Below are 19039 nucleotides of genomic sequence, written 5' to 3' on the forward strand. Positions count from 1 at the left end.
GGAGAGCTAAATCAATCCAGCCAGACACCACACTGGAAATTAGGTATGTGGGCTGGTGATAAAGCCAAGCTTTGACATTGGCTGCCAAGCCTAACTGACCCTACTCCTAGGACCTGTGTGGGAGAAAGAACTTCTTAGAGTTATCCTCTCACCTCCACATATGCACCTTATGCAAGAATGTATACACACACACACAAAACAAGATCAAATATAGCTTCATAGACCACAGGTATGGGAGGGGGGTGGGTGGTCCAGGCTTGCTCAGTAGGTACGAGCATAAGATGTGCTCTCTTGAGGACTTGAATTCAGATCAAAGCACTCATAGAACAAGGCTTGGCCAATACCTTGTGCTCACCTGTAACCCCAGGTGTCAGATAGAGACGGGATCTCGTGGCTCAATGCCTATCAGCTGAGCTCTAGGTTATTGAGAAATCCTGTTTCAAAGAAGTATTGTGGTGCAATAAATGAGGACAACCTGATGTTCTCTGGCTCTGTGGGCATACAGCACACGCACGCACGCACACACACACAAATGATGAGCATTAGATCAAGTAAAGTCTTGGAGGTGGTTGGCCATAAACTGAGGCAATCCTCCTGAGTGTTGGAATGGCATGTATACGCTGCCACAACAGACTAGTTTGCAGTAAAACGCTGAGCAGCTGTAGGGATAGATGATCAGGAACTGGACTAGACAGGAACCCCATCTTAGAGGCTGCTGTTGTCATCCAGCGGGAGTTGGCTAAGTAACAACACATTCAAAAAAAGTGAATGAATTCAAGATAATTTTAGTCACTTGACTATTTGTGATGGCTTGGGTGAGCAGCCAAATTACATATCTGATTTATTGTTGGGGGCTTGTCATGCCCTGTCCCACCTCCTATGGTGAATGGGAATTAGGAATTACATATTTGCCAGGAGGTGGTAACACATACCTTTAATCCCAGCACTTGGGGCCAGAGGCAAGAGGGTCTCTGTGAGTCCGAGGCCAGCCTGGACTACAAAGTAAGATCCAGGTTCAGCCAGGGCTTCATAGAGAAACTCTGTCTCAAAATAAAAGACAAAAAACCAAATCTGTATTTAATCTTAACTTTGCAATGATTTGTAGAAATCTTATGTATAGGTATCAAATGGGTAAAGGCATGAAGTTCAAATAAGTTACTCAAGGAATATGTCAAGAAGAGACCGAGTCCCAAAGAACCCAATCAGAGGCCGATCTGAGCAGGACCAACGAACTGAGAACTAGCAATATTATGGAACCTCTGAGTGAAGACCTGTGGAGTCAAAATGAGACTGATGAACCTCAGACTCGCGCGGAGCACTCAATTTATTAGGGTTAAGTGAGATAGCTTAAGCCTTTAACTTCTGTGAGTCTAAATAGGAAGTTCCAGGCTAGCCAGGGCTAAAAATAAATTTAATTGATTAACTGTATTACACTGGAGATGTAGCTCATTGGTAATAGGAACATGCTCACTATTCAATGGTGCCTGGGTTCAATCCCCATCATCACCAAAAACAAAACAAAAACAAAAACAAAAAAAAAAAAAAAAAAAAAAAGGAAAAACCAAAACTCCAACCCTGTCATGCCCTCCACGTTCCCAGAATTCTCTAGGGGCGACGCCGGTGGCGGCCATTTTGACTGTGGGCAGCCAGGGGACGCCGCGCCTGCGCAATGGTTCTCCTCTGACTGCTGTGGCGTCGGTGTCCCAGAGCCCCGGGGCTGGTGGTGGTCCACGGTGGCAGAGATGACCCAAGCCGAGAAGGGGGACGCGGAGAACGGGAAGGAGAAGGGCGGGGAGAAGGAGAAGGAGCAGCGCGGCGTGAAGCGGCCCATCGTACCCGCGTTGGTCCCCGAGTCGCTGCAGGAGGTGAGGTGCAGGGGGCTGGCCTTGGTTAGACCACTGCTAGCCTGGGCCTCTGCTGCTGGCCGGAGCCCAGGGTCCGGGCGGAGCCGGAAGCATCCGGGTCCCCTCCCATAGGTTCCTTGTGCAAAGTAGCGCGGTGCAGGGCAAAGCCAAGGCCGCGGTGCACAGCCTCCAGGTCTCAGCTATAAGACGTCACGATTTAGCAACGGCCTGGCTCTCAGGGACGCCAGCAGATATTCAGGGATGGTTAGGGCTCTAACCAGTTTCTTTGTTTGCAAATCTCACAGTGCAAGTCATTTCACGTTTAAAAGCAGGAAAAAGGTAGCCTTTCCTTAAATAGACATGAATAATATGGCAATAACAGCACAAGTTTAAGTAAACAACTTGGAGCAGCATGGCTCACACTCTCACTCACCAGGGCTTACTGATAAGTAAAGGAAATAAATTCCTATAGGGAAATGGGCCACGGCAGTGCACAGCTCCCAGAAGAAATAGGGAAGGATCGGCCGTTGAGGATTTCCTGTGGACCATTTCAGAACCTTCTTCCTCTCCCATAGGTGGGTTGAAATATCTAACTGGTAGGGCTGCAGTAAAATGCATAGTGTGGTGTGTGGGATAGGCTAGTTCAGAGGACCCACAATGTCTCTCTTCCAGCCTCGACAGGAGGGCAGAGGTCCCAGGAGGCTAGAGATTTAGGGTGAGGTTAGAATGGTTTTAGAGCTATGCCAGGTTTATCTGCATTTCTCAACCTGTGGGTCGTAAGCCCTTTGGGGGTTGCATATCAGAGATTTATATTATGATTCGTAACAGTAGCAGAATTACAGTTACGAAGTAGCAACAAAATAATTTTATGGTTGGGGGTTACCACAACATTAGGAGCTGTGTTAAAAGGTTGCAGCGTTAGGAAGGTTCTGGGGAAGAGAGACTTGGATCTGGAGAGGATGTGAAGGATTGGAGACATAGCTGTTTAGAATAGAGAAAGACGGTAGAGATTTTCAGTGTCCACACAAGCTCGTAACCCAGCGTCTTCATCGAAGCTAGTGGAGAATTTTGGAGTGGGACGCTAACTTGATGGCGTTGTGCTACAACGTTTTCGTTTGCAGAGCTTACACTTGAGAGCCACTCAGCTGAGTTACCAATAAAAAGGAAAAAACAAAACCTTACTGTTTTAAGCACGTCCAGGTTTACAGTTTTATGGTGGATTTCAGATTGAACAGTTAGCGTTCTCTAAGGCCGACAGTTCTACATCCAGGCTGCCTGACTAACTCTGGCATCCTCACAAGAACTTGATGAGGTGTAGGGGGCTGCATCAGAGCAAGTGGCAGGCTGAATTTATAGCATATCTTCCGGTCCCTTTTCTACACTCCAGTGAGTCTCGTCACGTGCTTTGACTATCCCATACCCTCTGGGGCACTTGTGCTTCATGGACGTTTCTCAGTCTTGGGTTAAGGAATGAATAATTTCCAGGAAATGATGAGTGGGGCATACTACTAGGTTTCTTTCCTAACACATTAAAATACATAATTACTAAAATAAAAATTGTCCATACTTAACTGCATTTTCTATTCTTTCTTTCTTGTTTGTTTGTTTATTTGTTTGTTTGTTTTTTCGAGACAGGGTTTCTCTGTATCGCACTGGCTGTCCTGGAAACTCACTCTGTAGACCAGGCTGGCCTGGAACTCAGAAATCTGCCTGCCTCTGCCTCCCAAGTGCTGGGATTAAAGGCATGCGCCACCACACCCGGCTTCTCTAGATGTTCTTCGTTCACGTATATACTGAAGCCCGTGGGTTTTTGATAACGTCCAGGTGTCCCTCATGTGTTTTGCCCTTTCGATTGGCAGATGTCCTCCATAGCACAGTGACACTGACAGCATGTACTGAGACTGGGTAGGAAACAAGACAGACACGCCCTCTTCACTAGGGTTTGTTGTACGTCCTGGAAAGGAGGAAGGCTCTACGATCATATAATGAAGGGACCATCACACTTACTCTGGGTGATGTTTAATTCATTCCTGAGGGGAGGAGTTAGATGGAGCTGAAGGAGAGAACCTTGCCAGCAGAGGGAGCTGCGTTGCTGAATGCTCCAGAGTTGTTGAGTTTTGTCATCAGCAGAAGTCTGGATTGAAGCTGTGCAGAGTGGCACATGTGTAAAGCAGAACTTGGGGTCTGGGTTGAGAGGGTTTGGTAGACTGAAAGGACAACCATTCTAGAACAAGGGCTGGATGGAGCAGTTTAAGCCTTTGTATTTGTGAGCCACAGAAATGTTGTGAGAGAAACTTACGCGGCGAGGTCAGCGTAAAGGAGGTACCGAGGACTTGGGCTGGGATTGTGGATCTCAATTGTGGTCTTGTTTTCTTTTAATAGAAACTCTGTGGGGGTGGGGGTGTGTACACATGTTAGTGCAGTACCCATGGAGCCCAGAAGAGGGCATCAGATTCATGAAGTTGGAGTAAGTGGTAGTGCGCTGCCTGATGTCAGTGCTGGGAACCAGTTTTCTGCAAGAGCAATGTTCTTTACTCTTGAGCTGTCTGCCTGTTCCAGATTCCCTGCTTACAGAGGCATGGCCAAAGTCTCCTTCCCATACTCTTGCTGAAACTTTGAATGCCTCAACAAGTTTGGGGGGTGGCGGGCAGAAGTTTTCCCAATCGAGCTTGAATTCTTCCCCCATGAAAGTTATAGACTTAAAATAGCTGTTCTGTCCAAGCCACAGCCATTGCCTTACTCCTTTGGATTTGTTCTCGTCATCAGTTTTCCTTCACTGTGCTGACGTACCAGGACAGTTGCGAACTCTGACTTTGAACCCCAGGCTCTTGCCAGATCAGGCAGACAGCAGGCAGAGAACCTAGGTGACAAGCCCGTGTTGATGAATATTGCTTCCAGCATTGTGAAGCAGGACTGTGCTGATGTTATTTTCTCCCTTGAACTCCTCAAGCAAACTTGAATGATCGTATTAGTCATCGCAGAAGCTGTCTCAGCTAGCCAACCCCTAAGCTGCCTGGAGCTTCTGGGTCTAAACAACTGGAGGAAAGGCGAGCCCTTCCACTTCTCCTCAGTCCCCTGTCTTCTCTCTCATCTGAGTGTATTTCTTTTTTTGTTGTTGTTTTTTTGTTTTTCGAGACAGTTTCTCTGTGTAGCTCTGGCTGTCCTGGAACTCACTCTGTAGACGAGGCTGGCCTCGAACTCAGGAATCCGCCTGCCTCTGCCTCCCAAGTGCTGGGACTAAAGGCGTGCCCACCACGCCCAGAGGTACCGAGTGTATTTCTTACTAAACAGAAAGTTCTCTGATAGTAGAGAGTCAGCCTTTACTACCATTCCACCTACGTTTTCTGCCATACAAAAATGCCCAATAATTATGTATTAGTTTGCACTGGAGGACTTTGGTTTCATCCATATAAGTAAGGATTTGTGAAGTCTGTGCCGTGAGTCAGCTCAAAGGAACATAGAGAATTTGCATTAGAAGAACAACTGTAATCGGATGTCTCTCAGCTCCTTACTGAATGGTTTTCTGGCTTTTCCGTCCAGTAGTCTGTGCTGCCTTATGTCAACTTGACATGAGCTGAAGTCATCAGAGAGGAGGGAACCTTAACCAAGAAAATGCCTCTAGAAGATTGGGCTATAGGCAAGCCTGTAGGGCATTTTTCTTAACTAGTGATTAATGTAGGAGGGCCCAGCTCATAATGGTTGGTGCCAACCCTGGGCTGGTGGTCTTGGGTTCTATAAAAAAGCAGGTTGGGCAAGCCATGAGGAGCAAGCCAGTAAGCAGCATCCCTCCATGGCCTCTGCATCAGTTCTGTCCTGTTTGAGTTCCTGTCCTGACTTCCTTCAATGATGAACAGTGATGTGGCGGTGTCAGCCAAATAAACCCTTACTCCCAAAATGCTTTTGTTGTGGGTTTCATCACGGCTGTTGTAACCCTGACCAGAACACTGTGTTTGCAGGAAACGTCCCATGATGTCCCTATGTTGGTCACCTATCACTGTCATCCTAATTCACGTTTATCTCTCTGTCTGCAGCAAATCCAGAGCAACTTCATTGTTGTCATACACCCAGGTTCAACAACTCTAAGACTTGGCCGAGCCACAGATACACTTCCGGTCAGTGTTCCTCACGTCATTGCACGAAGACACAAACAACAAGGGCAGCCCCTGTACAAGGACAACTGGCTCCTAAGGGAAGGACTAAATGTAAGTCAGAGAGTGGGAGCTGGGGATCAGCCTGGGGTTGTTTCCATTGGAGGGGAGGGGAGTTGAGATACCCAAGTGTCTCTGGGAATCTTGAATAAAAATCTTCAGGGTTCTATTTTATAAAAGTAATATCACTCGGGGGCTGGAGAGATGGCTCAGTGGTTAAGAGCACCAGCTGCTCTTCCAGAGGTCCTGAGTTCAATTCCCAGCAACCACATGGTGGCTCACTGTAATGGGATCTGATGCCCTCTTCTGAAGACAGCCACAGTGTACTCATATACATAAAATAAATTAATAAATCTTAAAGTAATATCACTGAGGGTTGCAGGTATAATTTTCATTTTAGCTAGTTTCATTGCCTGTTACTGTGATAAAATACCCTAACAAAAGCAATTGAGGGAGAAAGGGTTTGTTTTGTTCACAAATTCATGCTACAGTCTACCATCCTGGGGAAGTCAAGGTGGCAGGAACTTGAAGCAGCTGGTCACATTCAAGAGAAACAGATGTGTGTGTGTGTGTCTGCGTGTCTATGGCCGTGCATGCGTGCTCAGCTCGCTTTCTCAGCTCTTAGTTCAGGCATACTGCCTAGGGAATGGTACCACCCAAAAAATAATTTACAATATCAAAGTAACTTGAAATACTTCTTGATTTATTAAAGATATGTAAAGGACTGTGATTTTTCTTACAGAATCAGAAAGATAAGCATTATATGGAGATATGAAGTTTGTTGGGGATACCTTTTTCTTTGAGACAGGGTCTCACAGTGTAGCCTCAGCTTACCTGGTACTCAAGAGACCAGTCTGGCCTGGAACTCATAGAAGTCTGCCAGCCTCTGCCTCACGTGCACCACCCTGCCTGGCAGTAATTCGAATGGTGTTGAAAATTTTTATCGGTCACAAGACACTTGAGGTTATAGGCTTTTTAGCAGGGTTCCATTTTGAATTTTTGTTTGCTTGCTTGATTGGTTGATTAATTGATTGATTGATTTTTCGAATAAAATATGTCCTTATTGTCCAGGCTGGCCTTTTTTTTTTTTACTCCAGATTCCCCCTTCTCAGCCTCTCTAATACTTGGATGCAGGCGTGTAGTGCCACATCCAGCTCTGGCAACCTTAAGATTACCATGTCTACACAAAGATTAAAGAGATGCTACTTGCCGATGGGAGCTATCTATCCATTGATGGATGCATTGTAGCATGCCTTGTTGGTTTCTCTTTTCACTAAATAGTTTGTACTAATGATCTCTCATTTCTCTCTCCAGAAACCTGAAAGTAATGAACAAAGACAAAATGGCCTTAAAATGGTGGACCAGGCAATATGGTCTAAAAAGATGTCAAACGGTACAAGGCGGATCCCTGTGTCACCAGAACAGGTTCGGTCAGCATTTCCTTCACGTTGAGTATTTTTCCACTTCTCTCGATATAGCTGTGTGTTGCGTGATGATGGGATGTGTCATACATCCCTGGAGGAGTTTGTGGTCCATACAGTAGTGCCTATGACAGAAGACAAACTACTGCATCTTCTGCACACCTGGGCTCTATGGCCTAGCCCTATTGCTCCAGCCTCCACAAGTAAACAGTATGTCACTATGCAGAATTCTGTACCCAGCATTGTCACAAATATGTTCGTATACGTAACACTTAAAACAAAATAGCGTAGGGACTGCAGAGTTAGTTCAGTATGAGAGCTGTGGCTGCCCTTGCAGAGGACCCACATTCAGTTCCCAGCATCCACACGGCAGCTCACAGCCATCTACAGCTCCAGTTCCAGGGGACCTGATGCCTTCTTCTGGCCTCCCAGGGCACTGGGCAGGTATGTGGTACACGGACATACATGCAGGAAAACACTCATACACATAAAATAAAAATAAGTAAATTTTTGGGGGGAAAAAAACCAGAGCACAGTGTACAGCTCTAGGGTACTTGTGGAAGCTGCCCTCGGTGAGTCAGGAGGGGAGTGGTGGGTAATTGTGGAGGCCTGGGACGCTTCTGTCTCTTACTGTAGACTTCAGAAACACCATACACCAAGTTTATTTTCTTTAATGTCTTCAATAATAACTTACAAACCTTAAAATGTTCCAGCTTGTGTGGAGAAGGGTTTTGTTGGTTTGATATGTTGGAAAACAATGCATGTACAGAGAATTGAATCGTGAAAAAGCATGAACTCAAGCAAATGACTCTGGGAGACAAGATTTGGGCGCGGTAATCCCTGTTACCTAAACGTGGGCACTGCACCCAGAGGGGTGTGCTGGTTGCTGAGAATGCAAGACGTGCTTTCCCGGCAGCACCACCGTCCACAGTGATGACTTCATGCTCAGCGCAACGGAGGAGTGGGTGTCCACCTCCAGTGTTTGCTGTTGACCTGACTCCCCCAGGAGAGAGGGCGCACCTGACCTCAGGATGCAGGAGACGCGCCGCACGTCATAACTTTTCCCGAGCATTGTGGAGCTATAAAAAGTCATTACAGCCACACTCGATTTTTAAATTTTTTTTCCACATTTGAGCTTGTTAAAATTCAGACACACACCATCCCAAGCCCACACAGTTTCAAGATGACAGATATCACCATCTTGTCCTATGGGAAAGTCTTCATGGGCAATAATGCGTGTGTAACAGTCCATTCCTATATAATTGCTCTTTCCTGCATTGCCTCCTGAAGGACTTGCCTCAGGGCTGGTCTGTTTAAAACTTTAAAAGTGGATAGATATTAGGAATACACCCCCCACCAATAAGTAGTGAAGACTGAAACATGCACACTCATTTCAGAGTCATGCGTTGAGTGTGATTGTGTGTGCTGTACTGTTGTGTGACTGACAGCTTGCTTCCGTAAGCATCACCACACAGATGAAGCTGTGTGCCATGATGGGGTATGCCGTCAGAAGGTTTCAGCTCTGTCAGGATCCTTCAGAGCCACTGCTATGTATGTGGCCTGTCACTAAGATGCTATAGTACCTGGCTGTAGCAGGACTTACATATATTCCTTAAGTCATTATGCAAATATGAGTTAGCATTTCCAAGAAGAAAGGGACGAATAGAGGGAGGGGGAGGACCAATCAGTAGCTCACCATGTGTCTCAGATTTTTGAGAAGAGACAAGGGGACTCTCTGCACTGCCCCTGCCTGGAGAAGTCTAGCTCATTTTTTGATTTCTGTTTCCAGACACGCTCCTACAACAAGCAGATGCGACCTGCCATTCTAGATCACTGTTCTGGAAACAAATGGACAAACACATCTCAGCAGCCTGAGTATTTGGTAGGAGAAGAGGTAAGAAACATTGACAATGGACAAAACAGGAAGAAAACAGCCGATGGTCCTGAAATTCACTCTGCTGCGTCCTACCATTTTAATCCGGGTCTTGAGGAACAGAAATGTGCGCTGGCCCTCTGAATTGTTGGCTGCTTCATGCTCAGAATCTAGAGCAGTTAGAAAATCCTGACTCTCTGGGGTTTTGAGTGTAAGACCAGAAAGCCCTTAGGGACAGCTCTAACAATGCACTTCTTCCTTTCCCAGGCCTTGTATGTTAACCCCCTGGACTGTTACAACATTCACTGGCCTATCAGAAGGGGTCAGCTGAACATCCACCCAGGCCCCGGAGGCTCCCTCACAGCTGTTCTGGCAGACATTGAAGTGATCTGGTCTCATGCAATACAAAAGTATTTGGAAATCCCACTGAAAGATTTAAAGGTGAGGGGAAATTCCTGTGTTGTCACTGAGACTTCTGTGAATACAGTATTTGTTACTCGGTTGTGTATATGTAGTATAGTGTCCTGGAAACACTTGAAAACATGGGTAGTGAGGAGACCTTTTCTTCCTTACTAAATCCTGTCCAGTGATTTCTCTCCCCTGACTGTCATTGGTGTCTGGGCACTGCTCTGAAGCCAGTCAGCTTGACCGCGTTTGTGACTTTTCTTTGTACCTCACTCAGACACATTACCTCCCTAGGTGTCACAAGTTTACAATGATTCTAAAGAGTCAGGGAACGTAGGTTAATCCTGGTTCTTTCTGAAACCGAGAGGCCAGGTGCACATGAAGGTTTGAGCTTTTGTTCAAGGCCTGTGTCCTATGCGGGGAAGCTTCCATGGGGTAGGCATTATGGGATTGGACGTGACTAGACAGGTGTTGACACGTTCTTCTGGTTTTCACTGTTGTTTTCAGTATTACAGGTGCATCTTGTTAATTCCAGATATCTATAACAAGCAGCATGTGAAAGAGCTGGTCCATATGATACTGATGAAGATGGGCTTCGCAGGTACGCCTGAGGTGCCCCTGACACCCCGGAACTGCTCGGCTCACTGAACGCACTGACTTAGTTACATGTGTGTTCTGAAAGGAGTGGTATCCCATAGCTGCTTGCCCAGAGATTTCTAGGCTCCTAAGTTGAATTGATCATTTGTTCCATGGTGTCTACTGGATGCATCTGATTGCCGCCACTCTGCCTCTTTTTAATGTCAGGGATTGTGGTCCATCAGGAGTCTGTGTGCGCTACGTTTGGGAGCGGCTTGAGCAGCACCTGTGTTGTAGATGTTGGGGACCAGAAAACAAGTGTGTGCTGTGTAGAGGATGGGGTGTCTCATCGGAACACACGGTAAGGCTCTCAGCAGGTGCCATTTCCTAAGTGCTCTTCCCTCACAGTCTGTCTACCGGCCAGAAAGCACCTGCGAGGTGAAGTGCACCGGAGTCCAGAGAGACTGGGCTGTCAGTTCTGGCAAGGCCTAGTTTATGCAGATGGCCTTGTCCCTAGGGAGCTTTCCAACCTACATTCGACCTTGTATTTCCCAAGAGCCTAGGTATGTGGTGCAAGTTAGCTTTGTGTCTTCTGCCTGGTCATTTACTCCAAAAAGCTTTCTGAAGCAGGACTTGTAGAAAAAACCAGGTTTTTCAGGTCTAGATTCTGTAGTTTTGAATATCTGATTTCCTTATCATAGCGGTGCGTGAGTTGAGTGTTGAGTGACTTATCGAGTCTGTCTCCTCGTGACGTCTCTAATGCACATGTGAATAAAACGAGCACTGGAACAGATCTGCTTGTCTAATTCTGTAGTTTTCAAACTACAGAGTAAGTGAACAGTCTGTCTCCCTCACCGTAGTTGTGTGCCTCCCAGGAGCGTCCTTAGTGAACTCTGTCACTGAGCCTCTCTCCCATGTTTCTTGTTGTCTGCCTGATTCCTTCCTATGCGAGTGAGTGAAAAGCCAGTCTGCCAGTGGTAAGCTCGGTGACCTGAGACGAACTGGTCTTAACTTTGTTCTTCCAGTCCAGAATACTTCTTTTCAAACAGCTGGTGTTCTTGTCTAGAACATCATTGTGGCTAGAGTTCTAGTCTCTCGTCTAACTGGCCTTTCGGTTCTTACAAAAGATATTTTTAAAAACATGCTGTGTACCTTCTAAACTGACAGATTAATCGTCTCCCCTTTCTCTTAACTTTAGGCTTTGTCTGGCCTATGGGGGCTCTGACGTGTCGAGGTGTTTTTACTGGCTCATGCAGCGAGCGGGATTCCCTTACAGAGAGTGTCAGCTGACAAATAAAATGGATTGCCTCCTCTTGCAGCACCTTAAAGAAACCTTTTGTCATTTAGATCAGGTAGGAACAGAATTAATATTGTTGATTATTTTTGGTTCCGGACTTCAACCTTACCAGTCTCATGCTGTCTGTTCACTAAACTGGGAAAGCCAGGGTACCGAAGCTCTTCTGCTGTGCAAGCTCTCAGGTGGTGTCAGGGTTGTGCCCATGCTCTGACCACTGTGCCAGAGGACAAAGGGAAGGGAAATGAATACAACATGCAAGGAGATAGGTGCAGATGTTCAGTGAACTGTGTACAGTGAATTATCTGAAGTTAATCATTTCATTGTGTGTGTGGATTGCTTCCGTTTTAAACTTTATTTGGGTGATACAGTTGTCTTGTAAACCTTAGCAAACTGCCAAGTGTCTCAACTCTGCAAGGTACATAAGGACATACTCTTTCTGAGTCCTCACGTACACTGATGTCTACCAGTAATGGCAAAACCAGAAAAGTGCAAGTGTCAGAAATCTTGGGAATTAAGTAGAGAAGTGAGGTGCAGCTGAGCTCCTGTTTTGTGGAGCTTGGAGTAAATGGTACAGAGCTGGAGGAGAGCCACCTTCTGTGTGGGCTCATCCAGTGGAGAGGCTCGTGCACGCTCCTACTGACAGCAGCCTCTTTCCCTGGCATCAGGATATCTCCGGACTTCAGGACCATGAGTTTCAGATTCGGCATCCGGATTCCCCTGCCCTGCTTTACCAGTTTCGATTAGGAGATGAAAAGCTCCAGGTAACCCGGCAGTGTATGTGTTCCTGGATAGACAGAAAGTCGTCCCTGCTGAGTGAAACAAGGAAGGGGCATCCTCAGAGAGGATGCAAATGCCGAAGTCAGAATGCCGGCTCCTTGGGTCGTTATTCTTCAAGCCAAAGTAAATTTGGACAGATCTGCCCCCTTCTTTTCTAAATATTGCTTTTAAACTGTGTGTATATGTGCACGTATGTGCATAGGTGCCAGAAGCAGGTATCAGATCCTGGGGCTCAAGTTACAGGTGGATGTGAGCTGCCAGGGTGGGTGCCGGGAACAGAACTCAGATCCTCTGCCGAGAATTCTCTAAACTGCTGTGCCATCTCCTCATCCCCATCAGAACATGGTTGATGGCCACTGTTCTTGCTAGGGAGTCATAAAGTAGATGGTAAGCATTTACTTGACATTTGCTTTGAGAGTCTCACATGGTGCCCTGCTACTCATCCTGGTGGATTGTGGGTTTTGTAGTCTGTTGTGCAATCCCTTTCCCAGAAGGAATGCTGGCCACCGTGACATGGAGCACCTGCCTGATGGCCTTTGTCTGGGGAAGACTGAAGCTCCACCCTTTGCCTAAGCATTCTCCCTTCCATGCCCAGGCTCCAATGGCGCTTTTTTACCCAGCAACCTTTGGGATCGTGGGACAGAAGATGACCACTCTGCAGCACAGGTCCCAGGGAGACCCTGAGGATCCCCATGATGAGCACTACCTGCTGGCCACCCAGAGCAAGCAAGAACAGGTACGCCACAGCTCGGCTGGGAGAGGGGACTTCTCCTCGCCTTACCCAGAGTTAACAGGTCCTTACTTTTTTTGTTTGTTTGTTTTGTTTTGTATTTTGAGACAGGGTTTCTCTGTATCGCCCTGGCTGTCCTGGAACTCACTTTGTAGACCAGGCTGGCCTCAAACTCAGAAATCCTCCTGCTTCTGCCTCCCAAGAGCTGGGATTAAAAGTGTGCACCACCTCGCCTGGCTTACAGGTCCTTACTTAATACAGAAAATATTGCTGTAGGCATAAAGCTGAATTCTTTGTTTGTTGGGCCCAGTAATCAGATGTCTGTCGGCTTAAACTATAGTTCGCAAATGCTAATCTGGTACCAGTAGCCCGTGGCGGAGACTAGGGTTGGGACCTTGCTCAGCTTTGCTCTGTCCTAGAGACAAAAAGGAGGTAGATTGGATCTGAGGTAGAGGATTCTATAACAATCACTAGCCTGTGACTCTCATTCACATACCCAGTAGAAAGTCAGCTTAGAGAGTCCGTCTCTGTCAACATCTCAGGGTTTTTTTGTTTTGGTTTCTCTGTATAGCCCTGGCTATCCTGGAACTCACTTTGTAAACCAGGCTGGCCTCGAACTCAGAAATCCGCCTGCCTCTGCCTCCCGAGTGCTGGGATTAAAGGCGTGCGCCACCACACCTGGCTTAACATCTCAGTTTTAAAGCGCACTGACTGACGGATAGTAAGGGTCTAGAACCTGCCCACATGGCCAGAACCTGCCTTGGCCTTGGCAGGCATCCTCACTGTATGCCCAGCTCACGTGAGCATGGGTATAGGTTGTGTGTGCTGTGGTGATCGGTGCTTATGCTGTTCTGAAGTCATAGAAGAGGGGACAGGACCAGCAATGTCGGTTTCTCTCTTAACTTACAGTCTGCAAAAGCCACTGCTGACCGCAAGTCTGCATCCAAACCCATTGGATTTGAAGGGGATCTGCGTGGCCAGTCCTCTGATCTTCCAGAAAGACTCCATTCCCAGGAGGTGGACCTGGCTTCTTCTCAGGGAGACTGTTTGATGGCGGGCAATGAGTCCGAGGAAGCCCTCACTGCACTGATGTCCAGGAAAACTGCAATCTCGCTGTTTGAGGGGAAAGCCTTGGGCCTTGATAAGGCCATCCTGCACAGCGTAGACTGTTGCTGTAAGCTCACCCTGGGTACCGGTAGATGGTGTGGGTGCAGAGACGTGACCTGGGTCAGTCTTGCTTGTGAAGTGCAGCATTTTCTCAGAAATCATCAAGCCTGCTTCACCCTTGGCTTGCCAGAGGCTGGGGACCCAGCAATGCAGTACAGGTGGCTCCTGGCCCCATTGCAGTTGCTCTGCCAGTTAGTCTAGTGCTGGCGATGGAGACTAACACACACCATGAAGTTACAGCTCTGGTCCATGCTAGAGCCAAACTAAAGAGTCCCAACCGGTTTCTGATGAAGACCTGTAATAAGGAATTCTTCCATCTCTGAGTCACGTGAGAAATGTGAGGGATAACTGGAGGGTTAGCATTCAGGTGCTGTGACATCTGCCTTGAGAAGGCCTGCAAAGCCAACATGGTTAGCCAGGCAGTCCACAGCACATGGGGTCCCCCGTGGGCCTCTGTAAACAAAGTTCGCTTCTAATCCTAGGAGGAGTGGGATGGGAAGTGGGTGGCTGGTCCCCGTCTGCAGTGTTGAGGGTGGATCTGGGGCAGATCCTAGAGGATGCTGGGTTGTTTAAGTGACATTGGACTGGCCTTCTAAGTGGGTAATTGGCAGGACGGCACTGTCTTTCCAGCATCTGATGATACCAAAAAGAAGATGTATAGCTCTATCCTGGTTGTGGGAGGCGGTTTGATGTTTCATAAGGCTCAAGAGTTTCTCCAGCACAGAATTCTCAACAAAATGCCGCCTTCATTCAGGCGAATTATTGAAAACGTGGATGTGATCACAAGGCCCAAGGTGAGTCGTTTGGTGATACCCGTGCGACGGTACTCACTGAGACCAGTGTGGTTACATCGAACTGTAATGCGTGAGTGGGGCGAGATCCAGGCAAGGCCCGTGGCTGTGAGTGTCGAGGACCTAGAGAAATGTGAACATGACTTTCAGTGGGTCACAAGGGAGGTGGGAGCTCTGGACTTATGGCTAGATTGCTTCTGGTTTGGTGTTTTTGTTTTTAAAAGATTGATTTTATGTTATGTGTTGCATGTATGTCTGTGCCCGCATGTGTACATGGTGCCTGTAGAGGCCAGAAGATACGAGCAGATCCCCATGGAAGTGGAGTTGAGGTAGTCATGATCTGACATGTAGGTGCTGGGAACTGAACCCAGCTCCTTTGGAGGGGTGTTTATTAGCTCCTGCACCATCTCTCTAGCCCCAATAGGGTCTTTTTGAGATACACAAACTCACTGTGTGGTTAAGGCTGGCCTTGAATTCCTGACCCTCCTGCTGCTACCTCCCAAGTGTGGGTGTTTACTGCCATGCCTGGCCAGCGTTGAGGCTGGCTTTATTTTTCTGGTGCCTGTTCTCCTGATTTTAGTCTGATGCAGACTCTCGGTGCGTCAGGGCAGGGCTGGCTCTCTCTTGCCCTGAGGACCAGAACTTCTCCCTCTTCTCCTCTCTGGTCGTGGTCAGGAACTGGTTTCAGTCTGGGGACTGGAGATCCTCAAGGACTTTTTTTGGCATTAATTCCTTTGAAAAGGAACACAAAGCAGCGAGTTTAGAACTAGAATCTGTCTGTATTGGGAACCCATGGTGTTCTGATAAGTTTTCTTTTGAGGGAGGTGTCTTGGGGGTCCCCTTCATCTCATGGCACTTCCAAGGGCCTGTGCCTGCCTATGGGGCTTGCTGTGGAGTAGTGAAGAATGGCATCTTCAGTATTAAAACTTGAGACATTCTCCTCAGCTGTGTCAGAGATTGGCATGTTGGGAGGTTCTGCCTTTTGTTCTGCTTGTGGTAGTTCAGGGAATTGAACCCAGAGCCTCACACATGTTAGGCAGGGGCTATGTGACTAAGGTACAGCCCAGCCAGTTTTCTACTGTGTTTCACACAGATGTAAATCCTGGCTTGGTTGCTGTTGACTGAGCAAGGGTCTCAGCCCCACTTGCAGAAAATGGTGTTGCATGTCTGTCTTCCCTGCCTTGGCTGAACTCTCTGTCGCTGTGTAGGACATGGACCCCCGGCTGATCGCATGGAAAGGAGGTGCAGTACTGGCGTGTTTGGACACCACTCAGGAACTGTGGATTTATCAGCGAGAGTGGCAACGCTTTGGTGTCCGAATGTTACGGGAACGAGCTGCCTTTGTGTGGTGAAAACCACAACCGAGTCTCAGGACATAAAAGACTTAAAGAGTGTATGTATTGTAAGTTATTGACCACGAAGCTTAATTTTCCTAGAATTAAATTAATGCAATTTTATGTTAAAGTATGACACTGATTTGAGATAATCTACTTTCAGTCGGGCTTACCCTGTCCCTGATGGGAAACCTTGCTGTCCAGCCTTCCATCCTGATGAACGTGTCATGTAGCCCTGAGGGGTGACCACTGGAACCAGCTGTGGCATCTTCTCTTTTTTTCTAGCAATAGTTAGGAGCTAAAGCGGTCAGGCTGGGTTCTGTGTACATCACACAAGGTCCTCTTGGAGTTAAGCACTGTCTTTGTAACACATACACACGTCAGGGAGCAGGAGGTCAGGGAGCACTCCTGGGGGCCACAGCACAAGGCAGGCAGGGTAGGTAGAGCAGAATTGTTTAGCTGGCTGTTAGGCATCTGCTCCTACCGTGTCTGTCACCAGGCTTGTCCTGGGGAGGACTGGGAGGCAGGTAACAGTGGGTCAGATGAGCCGCGGGATCACCATGGACTGTAGCAGTCTCGGGTGCACAGCCCTGCTGGCGCTGTAAGAGTAACCAGCTAAAGCAGCTTCGAGCAAGCGGGGCATACTATTTGGAGATGTACTTCCTCATTTGAAAATTACCTGCTTTTTATGTTTTGGATCAAATGTATAGGATATGCTTTTATGTTTCTGGGCTGATTGGACAGTTGACACTCATCCCTGCGCTCCCCGAAGCACAGTGCGCCTGTTGTGACCATTCCGCACATGAAGGTCACTTACAGTGGTAGGTGTTGATGTGGAGGAAGTTGGTTTGTGGTCCAAGTTTTGGCACAAGCTATATCCATCTGTTAGCAGCACTTTTACAAGCTTCTGGCAACTGTCTTCCCAAATAGCCGAGCCTTGCCACGCCTGCACTGCCTCTGACATCATACACTGGATGTGACGCTCGTGTGCCACGCCTGCACTGCCTCCACCTTATCAGAGTATTTGCTGATGAAGTTGGCTGCAGGGTTTTTATTTTATTTGTAAGACTTGTGCTAGAGTGAATGAATCCCTTTTACATTGGCTCTTTAGCACACTTTTTGTATTGCTGTGGATTGAAACCAGGACCTTGTACATGATGTACAAATGCTCGAACATGACCTTTTTTTTTTTTGAAACAGAGTCTTTCCCCAGAACCCACGGCTCTGTTTGCTTCCTTCCAGTGCACTGCAACTTAAAATGTGTGCCCCAGGGAACTGGAGAGGCAGCTCAGTGAGGAAGGCCACTCGCTGCTCTTCTGGAAGATCTGGGGTTCAGGTCCCAGCGCAGGTCAGGCCGCTCCCAACCATCTGTAGCTCCAGCCCTAAGGCATCTGAGGCCTTTGGCCTCTTGTGAGTCATACTTCTGAGTGGATAGATACTCTTGTGAGTGGATACTCACATGCACATACCCATTGCAGATACACACACACACCCCTAAGACATAATTAAAAATACATAGTTTTTAAAAGTGTTTGCTACTTACCGGATCAATTACAAACTTGCTTTTGTTTTGTTTTTTGTTTTTTAAACAAGGTTTCTCAGTTATGTAGCCCTGGCTGTCCTGGAACTTACTGTGTAGACCAGGCTGGCCTCGAACTCAAGAGATTTGCCTGCTTCTGCCTCGGAGCCCTAGGATTAAAGGGGTGTCCAACATGCCAGACCTTCAGGTACAGATATCAAAGCAGTCAACTACCTGAAACAGGGTCCCATTTCAAAATAGATTGATCGTGCGTTATGAAGCCATACTAGACAAATACTTATGATAATATACATTGCTGTAGTTTCTACATTAAGAAAAAGCTGCTTTGAGAACGTAAGGAGCTAGAAGATTCAAGACCTAGCAAGGCTGTATACTGTTCCTGCTTGTTCTGGTTGGGGGTTTATTTTAGATTTAAATTAAGATTTATTTACATTGGGGTATAGCTAGATAGCGAATCAGTTAAGAGCATTTGTTCTTGCAGGAGACTGGGATTGGATTCCCAGAGTCCACATGGTGGCTCACATCTGTTCCTAATTCCAGTTCCAGGGCATCCGGCACCCTCGCCTGACCTCAGGCACCAAGCACATGTGGTACACAGACATACATGCAAGCAAAGTCCTGCTGTATATAAAATGTCTTTGTAAAATGCATGGAGAGTGGCCTGGGAAGCCAGAGAGGGTTATCAGATCCCTTTGACACTGGAGTTAAGGTGGCTATAAACAGCTATGTGGTTGCTGGAAACCGAACCAAGTCCTCTGGAAGAGCAGCCAGCGCTCTAAGCCTCGGAGCCACCTCTCCAGTTCTTGGTGGGTTTTTATTTACGCAATTAGTTATAGAAAAAGATATATTACTTAAAGAGAGTTGATCTCACTTGAAGAATTAGTTTTGACTTGAATAGGAAATGTTATGTAATAACCAAGAACTCTGCGAACTTCAATAGTGGACAGGTAACTGGACAAAAGTAGACACTGGATTTATAGGTAGCAACTTGTGTTTGTTTGGGACAGAGCCTCACTCTGTCTCTGGCTGGCCTCACACACCCAGAGGTCCTCCTGCCTCTTCCACTTGAGTGCTGGGATTAAAGGTATGTGCCACGTGCCACCACATCCAGCTGGTGATGTGGGGCTTTGGTTGAT

General features: G+C 47.2%; 1 protein-coding gene and 1 non-coding gene across 6 annotated transcripts; both read left to right on the forward strand.

The window, feature by feature from the left end:
- The first annotated feature begins 1613 nt into the window (after positions 1–1613).
- Positions 1614–18729, forward strand: Actr8 (ARP8 actin-related protein 8). 5 transcript variants are annotated; one of them, XM_030247897.1, is made up of 14 exons: positions 1619–1865; positions 5876–6046; positions 7307–7417; positions 9203–9307; positions 9554–9727; positions 10199–10292; positions 10496–10628; positions 11466–11619; positions 12230–12325; positions 12937–13077; positions 13981–14245; positions 14869–15032; positions 16238–16422; positions 16527–18729. In XM_030247897.1, exons 1-13 carry the CDS (start codon positions 1743–1745, stop codon positions 16379–16381), a joined length of 1875 nt encoding a protein of 624 aa, XP_030103757.1. In that variant the 5' UTR covers positions 1619–1742; the 3' UTR covers positions 16382–16422; positions 16527–18729. The 5 variants fall into 5 exon arrangements, with proteins under 5 accessions (NP_081769.2, XP_030103757.1, XP_006519372.2 ...); NM_027493.3 differs by lacking the exon at positions 16527–18729 and having other exon boundaries at positions 1614–1865; positions 16238–16498; XM_030247899.1 differs by lacking the exon at positions 16527–18729 and having other exon boundaries at positions 1683–1865; positions 10227–10292; positions 16238–16499.
- Positions 12165–12229, forward strand: Mir6947 (microRNA 6947). The gene has a single exon (NR_105912.1). It is a non-coding gene; the product is annotated as a microRNA 6947 (primary transcript).
- Positions 18730–19039: the final 310 nt, after the last annotated feature.

Source organism: Mus musculus, chromosome 14, assembly GCF_000001635.26.
Source record: "Mus musculus strain C57BL/6J chromosome 14, GRCm38.p6 C57BL/6J".
Taxonomy (NCBI): domain Eukaryota; kingdom Metazoa; phylum Chordata; class Mammalia; order Rodentia; family Muridae; genus Mus; species Mus musculus.